This window comes from Perca fluviatilis, chromosome 16 (assembly GCF_010015445.1).
Source record: "Perca fluviatilis chromosome 16, GENO_Pfluv_1.0, whole genome shotgun sequence".
Lineage (NCBI taxonomy): Eukaryota > Metazoa > Chordata > Actinopteri > Perciformes > Percidae > Perca > Perca fluviatilis.
Window position 1 is genome coordinate 3333048 of NC_053127.1, and position 7584 is coordinate 3340631.

A 7584-nucleotide genomic window follows, 5' to 3' on the forward strand; every position below is an offset into this window, starting at 1 on the left:
GAAGGGATTCCTGGAGAAGTTCACCACCTCTCCTGCCTTCCTGAAGACCTCCAGGCTGGGCTCGTACTGCTTCACCTTCCCCCTGGAGGACCTGCTGGAGGCCTACAGAGAACAGGTACAGGGTTAGAGTTAAGCTCCATCAGTTTGTACGTTGTGTTGGCAGAAGTAAAAACAATCAATAGATTGATAGACGTCAGGTCGCTCTTGTTATCGGTCTTAAAAATCCATTATTAATGAACAATTATTACTTTAAACAAACAGTTAACTATCAAAAACAGCTCTTGCCTCCTTCAACATACAGAGAAGAGGGTTTTCAGAACATTACAGTGACTTTGATGAATGGATGTTCCTGTACTGTACAGTAATTCCTCTTCTGTTGTTTCCAGTTTTGCTCCAGTGCTCCTCCCGTTATGCGGGTGTTCAAGACCATCCTGTACAAACAGGAAGTGAATTACGTTGTGCTGGTCCACAGTCCAGATCAGGACCAGTTCTCTGACTATCCTCTGCTGACTGACAACCCAGACACTGTCTGCACTTACAGAGATGGCTGCTTCATCTGGAGGCCTGAGGCCATGAGTGAGACACACGGGTAAGAACCACAGACACTCATCTATCCTGCTGTTATTAAAGACACTGAACTGACCACAGACACTCATCTGTCCTGCTGTTATTAAAGACACTGAACTGACCACAGACACTCATCTATTCTGCTGTTACAGTATTTCTGAATTGCTAAAACACATTTTTTTAATGTTTCTCTCGCTTTCTCAAAACCTTAAAACACAAATCACCAAACTTAAGCTACACTGTCAAAACCTTTGACTTGTCTTGCTATATCAAACAATTCCTTCAGAACTATGTTATCTTTACCCAAAACCAAACACAGATAACACACACATCCAGCTAATGCATAAACACTACACAGCAGTCATTACACACTACAGAGATAAATGCAAAACACTGCACTCAGGGCAGAGCACTCACTCATGCTTCCACTCCAATGTTGTCACATGCTGCATCCATTGACTGAATGAGATTTTCCTGTGCATAAGGATTTCTGTCAAAGACCTTCCACCTCCATGCAGAAAAAAAAATTCTTCTATGGGATTAAGGAAGGGAGAGTATGGTGGGAGGCACATATTTATAAAACGGGGTTATTTTCAAACCACTCACGAATTCTAGGACCACTGTGAAAGTTCACATTGTCCCAGATTACCACATACATGGGATGCTCTGCCTGCTCATCAGCTCTCTGTTCATGTCTCAGTAGTGCTTCCTGTAGAGCATACAGAAACGTCATAAGATGGGCAGTGTTGTAAGGCCCTAGAGTTACATGGCGGTGAATAACCCCGTAGCTGCTGATGGGTGCACATATGGTCACGTTGCCAACACGCTGCCATGGCAACTCTACAATGGCACGTTGACCAATAATGTTGCGGCCTCTCCTTCTCCTCTTGGTGAGGCATCCAAGAAGATGCACTCATGAGGCCTCTCCATGGAATCCAGTTGAAACATTCTCTATAGAAATGAAGTAACGTAAATGACAAAGCATTCCAGGCTTTATGCCTCTGTATACATGTGCTGCATTACATTCAACACAGTAAAGATGTACAGTAACTCAATAGTGCTGTATAATCTCTGGACATGATTACTTACTTGTACATATTGATATCGTAGCTCTTTTACCCTTTCAGAATTTCTCTCAAATGTTACTCTGTAGGCTTGTTTGAAACTTATCAAGTTGCGTTTCAGGACACGGTCAATTGTGGAGAGACTCACACTGTTGATTCCTTCAAAATTCACGTTGTCTTCCTCAACTCGCTGTTGTATTTCACGCAGACGAATACGATTATTTTGAAGGACCACATTGACAATAATGGTCTCCTGCTGTTGTGAGAACATACCTCTCCTTCCACCGGCATGTGGTAGTCTTTCAATTCTAGCAAATAAACCTCTTGTTAGAATTGTACAGACAGGCCTAATGCATTGAAATGTCACCAAATATGTACAATACATAAAATAATATTATACAAGTACATCACTGCAAGAAAGACCAATTTCTAGAGATATGTTACAGTAATTTACTGAGATGTTCCACGACTCTACATACTGTACTGTAAGTTTGAGGAACCACAAATGATAGTACACTTACCTGTTCTCTTCTCTGAATGTCCTGACAACAGAGGCCACAGAGAACCTGCTTATATTTGGTTGGACATGTAGTCCTGCTTCCCTCACTCATTCCATGAACCAGAACATGGTGAATGATTGTTTCTCTAATTTCATTGGAAATGATGGCTCTTGTTTTTCCTCCTCCTCCTCCTCCTCCTCCTCCTCCTCCTCCTCCTGTCTCCTGTCTCCTGTCTCCTCCTCCTCCTCCTCCTCCTCCTCCTCCTCCTCCTCGTCCTTGTCCTTGTCCTTGTCCTCTTCCACTTCCACTTCCTCCTTCTCTCCTGCCCTCCATTATGAAAATCACACATGCCATTTGGATTTGACATGGCTTTATATCCTGATTACTGATTAGGTGCAACACATTACTGATTTGAAACAGGTGTGTTCAATTTTGAGTGCTTGTGTGTTACTGATGACAGTGTGTTGCTTCTGTTTCACTTTTGGGGGCTGTGTTGTGCCATTTTGAGTCGAAGTGCACCACAATGCTACATGTGCTTTGTGAATGACAATGTGTTTACAGTTTTGCACAAAGAGTGATTTCGATTTGCTAGTTGTGTCTAACCACATGAGAAGTGTTTAAAGTTCTGCAAACTGTGTGATTCAATCAATAAGGTTTGTAAACTTGCAACTTTGGTTTTGCAAATGGATTTTAGTGTTTTAGCAATTCAGAAATACAGACACTGAACTGACCACAGACACCCATCTATCCTGCTGTTATTACAGACACTGAACTGACCTGGAACTTGTAGTTTCCAGTTGTCTCTCTGTAGCTGCCATATCTTTAGTAATAGTAATGAGTGAAAGGGTTCAACGTTATATTTGTCTCTGTTATTTGTCAGATATGAGTTTGTCAAGGGTCAGATGGAAGCCCAGGAGCTGAGTCGTAGACATGAGTTCGATGTTTGGGATAATGTCTCCATCACCTTGCATGTGCCGAATAAACAGGTACCTTTACTGCTCGTTCTTCTCACTCTTTAGTCTTTTCTGTCCATATTCTAAAGATAAAGAGGTCAGGAGGATCCAAAGTGGATCTGCAGGTTCTGGGCAGATTCAGACATTTAGGACAACTCAGGTGAACCACCAGCCGTCTCTCAGGTGAACCACGTCTCTAAAGTCTTGCTGTTAAGTGAAAAGTTAAGTATTTTATTTAAGTATAAAATCTGCAAAGATTCTCCTCAAGTGTGTGCTGCAACCAGATTTCAAAATCGGTTATGTCAGGTTCAGCAGGGAGGAGTAGGGAATGGCGGACCCAAAATGCGGAGAGAGCAGGCAGGCAGGCAGGAGTAAGGTGAAAACGAGGATTTAATGATGAAACACACGAACACAAACACAAACAATGACCTGACAAAGGACAAGGGGAAACACAAAGACTAAATACACAGACTAATGAGAAAACACAAGACAGGTGACACAAGGGCTGGGAAACAGGTGAAACACATTAGGCTGGGCAGAGCAATCAAAAAGGGAGGGAAACACAAGACAGGAAGTAAATAGGACAAGACAAGACAGAAAACCAGAGACTTCAAAATAAAACAGGAAACTGAGCAAAAGACAACACAGAAAACAGACTACCAAAATAAGACAAGACCAAAACCATAACAGTACCCCAAGGGACAGATCCCAGATGTCCACAAAAACAACAAAACAAACCAACCAAGGGCAAAACCAACCCAGGGAGGGCGGAGGGGGGCCCGGAGGAGGGAACGACCCAAATACACAAAAAACCACGTAGGAGGAGGGAGTCCGGAGGAGGGTCCACAGGCGGGAAACAATCACCCGGCACCAGGAACAGAGAGTCCCCGGGGCGTACGGGAAACACCGAAGCACTGGGGCGACAGGGGGCCGCAGAGAAGGCAGAATCCCACAGGCGAGCGCACGAGCGGCAGGATGCTTCAGGCGGCCGGGGGGCGGGCGGAGTCCCCTCTGCGGGGGGCGCCAAGCCCTCTGGTGGCGAGGAGAGTCCCTGTCTGGCGGGGGCGAAGGAGATCCCCTCTGGCCGGGCGCGAACCCCTCACGAGACTTGGCAGGCCAATGAAGGCTGAAAACCCTCCGAGGGCCGGGCAAGCAACGGGTCAGCTGAGCTGGAGCCAGGCGAAGAGTCAGCGGGGCTGGAGCCAGGCGAAGAGTCAGCGGGGCTGGAGCCAGGCGAAGAGTCAGCGGAGCTGCTAGGTAGCTGCGAGTCAGGGGAGCTGCTAGGTAGCTGCGAGTCAGGGGAGCTGCTAGGTAGCTGCGAGTCAGGGGAGCTGCTAGAGCTGCAAGCTAGCTGCGAGTCAGGGGAGCTGCTAGCTAGCTGCGAATCAGGGGAGCTGCTAGCTAGATGGGAGTCAAGGGGGCCGCTACACGGCCGGGACTCAAGGAACTCTAGGGGGCTGCTAGCTAGCGGGGAGTCAGGGAGGTTGCTAGCTGGCCTGGACTCAGGGGAGATGCTAGCTGGCCTGGACTCAGGGGAGATGCTAGCTGGCCTGGACTCAGGGGAGATGCTAGCTGGCCTGGACTCAGGGGAGATGCTAGCTGGCCTGGACTCAGGGGAGATGCTAGCTGGCCTGGACTCAGGGGAGATGCTAGCTGGCCTGGACTCAGGGGAGATGCTAGCTGGCCTGGACTCAGGGGAGATGCTAGCAGGCCGAGAGGCTGGGAAGGGGCTGTACGTCAGCCCAGAGGCAGGAGAGCTGCACGTCAGCTCAGAGTCAAGAGAGCTGCACGTCAGCCCAGAGTCAGGAGAGCTGCACGTCAGCTCAGAGTCAGGAGGGCTGCACGTCAGCTCAGAGTCAGGAGAGCTGCACGTCAGCTCAGAGTCAGGGGAGCTGCACGTCAGCTCAGAGTCAGGAGAGCTGCACGTCAGCTCAGAGTCAGGGGAGCTGCACGTCAGCTCAGAGTCAGGAGAGCTGCACGTCAGCTCAGAGTCAGGAGAGCTGCACGTCAGCGGCAACTGGGCTGCAGGAGTGGCGTCGAGCGACTGGGCATCGGGCGACCGGGCTGCAGGCTTGGGGTCGGGCGACTGGACTGCCGGCGTGGCTGAGGGCACACAGGTCGGCTCAGGCTCAGGTCCACTGTGAGGCTGATTGGGGACATGGCGCTGAGAGCCACGACGTCCCTTCCTCCGTCCACGGCCTCCACGGGTCCCCGTGAAGACGGCCAGGCGGGTAGCGTCTGAGCAGTCTCCCAAGAGTTCTGGGGAAGCTGGCAAAGTGGCAGGCGGGCTGACAAAGCACACACCGACGGCTACGGTGTTGGCCGACTGGGGAGGAGGCAGGCTGGTGGTGGGTGAGTCACTGGGGGTGGCTTGTAGAAAACGCTCTAGCACGAGCTTGACTTCCTCCAGCTGGGGAACAAAGTGACTCACCCAAGGCCTCTCTGCCAACCACTGTCGCTGAATGGCGAGCTTCACCAGGAGAGGAGGGTGCCGGTCTGGCTCAGAGCAGAGCAAACACTGCACAGTCAAGCCAAATTCCAACACCTTCTTGGTGAAAAGAAGTTTCTCCGCTGGGTCCATGATGGTCAGGTCATTATGTCAGGTTCAGCAGGGAGGAGTAGGGAATGGCGGACCCAAAATGCGGAGAGAGCAGGCAGGCAGGCAGGAGTAAGGTGAAAACGAGGATTTAATGATGACAAACACAAACACAAACAATGACCTGACAAAGGACAAGGGGAAACACAAAGACTAAATACACAGACTAATGAGAAAACACAAGACAGGTGACACAAGGGCTGGGAAACAGGTGAAACACATTAGGCTGGGCAGAGCAATCAAAAAGGGAGGGAAACACAAGACAGGAAGTAAATAGGACAAGACAAGACAGAAAACCAGAGACTTCAAAATAAAACAGGAAACTGAGCAAAAGACAACACAGAAAACAGACTACCAAAATAAGACAAGACCAAAACCATAACAGGTTAGGATTTTAAAATTCCTGTAATGTGAGCCAGGCTTAAAGTTAAAATAACTCTCTGTTTCCTTTTCTTTTCAAACGGGACATGAACCTTGGTCTGCTGGGGGAAAGTCCTGTGTTTTGTTTGACCCATCCACCCCACCACACACACCACTTTTTTAACCCTTTCATTCAGAGACCCGGCACTTGTTCTGCTCCTCACCTTCTCCTCTTGTTTTTCTGTTTTAGGTGCTGCACTTTGATGCCGGCCGACTGAGAGAGAACCTCAAGTTCTGCAGGGCAGAAAAACCTGGACTTATACGTGGTGTCACATTTGAAAACTTCCAAACAGCTGAAAAGCTTGTTAATGAATTTTGGCCTAAATATCCCTCACCACTGGAGAAAGATGAATAGCTAAATTAAGTGTCAACAGTGTCACCATCTGATAGTTTTTCACTATTAAAGTGTCTTCCCTGAATCTTCCTGCCTCTGAGTCTGTTTTGGGGTTGTCCTGTCTGTACAGTGTCCATCAGTCGTTAAGACCTGACATCCTGCTTTACTTTGGTAAACACTTAATAATATCACTATATTGTATTGTTATACTGTATACTTCACAGTATTTTTTTATATTTCTTACTGTCCTTTCTGTTTTTTATAAGTTAAAGCGTAACTCTCGCTGTAAAGAATTCCCCTCTGTAGTGGTCTTTCACACTTTTAGGCTGATGTGCCTCAGCTCCTTCAATGAAGCGTTTTGGGGGTGGTCTGGTCTGTGGAATGGTAATTAACACCTAAATACTGAACCACAGCCGTCGCCTCTTCAAACAGAGTTTTGAAACGTGCCTCATCTCTTTTGGCCTTGAGTGAGATCCTAACAACTTTGACAGCAGCCCTCATGCCAGGCCTCCTCATTTGAATTGACAAGTATCACTTCAAATTGAAAAGCCTTAATGTTAAATAGAAATAGCAATGGTGAATCTAAAAAAATGTCAAAAGGCAATTACCAAATGTAAAATTCAAAAGATAAAACTTCAAATTGAAAATTATTAATTATTTTTTTCTATTTGAGATTTTAATTTAAGTATTTCTATTTAAGCTTTGCATTTCACATTTTGAGTTTCATATTTGATGTTTCTGTCATTCAATGAAAGATTTCAAAGATTTCAGTTTAAGCATTTATATTTAAGCTTTGCATTTTAAATTTGACTTTTTACATTGAACTTTACATTTTGAAATTATCATTTTACATTAAAACTTTGCTTTTTCAGTTTCCTTTTTTAAATGTAATTATGGCATGATTTTTCCTAGTAGAGTAGTAAAATAATAATATTTTTAATTTGATCTTGCTTCGTCTCTTTGGACTTTCATTTTGAATTATGAATAAATATTTCCTCCATACATGTCAGTGAACATCTTTAAAAAGCATTTTAAAAGGTGTTTTATATTTTATGTTCTGGATTCTCTTGTTTATTAAACTATATGGCCTTTTTAGGTCCAGCAGCACTTCACTCTGCTAGTGATGAGTCAGCAGAAACTCTTTCTGAAC

General features: G+C 46.1%; 1 protein-coding gene across 1 annotated transcript in view; it reads left to right on the forward strand.

Annotated features, from left to right (window-relative positions):
- The window catches only part of LOC120544693, a 35268-nt gene extending 28749 nt beyond the window's left edge, over positions 1–6519 (forward strand). Inside the window, exons 4-6 of the mRNA XM_039778638.1 lie at positions 465–589; positions 3012–3117; positions 6291–6519. Coding sequence (XP_039634572.1) covers positions 465–589; positions 3012–3117; positions 6291–6455 — 396 coding nt within the window. The 3' untranslated portion in view covers positions 6456–6519. The remainder of the gene's footprint in view (positions 1–464; positions 590–3011; positions 3118–6290) is intronic.
- The last annotated feature ends 1065 nt before the right edge of the window (positions 6520–7584 follow it).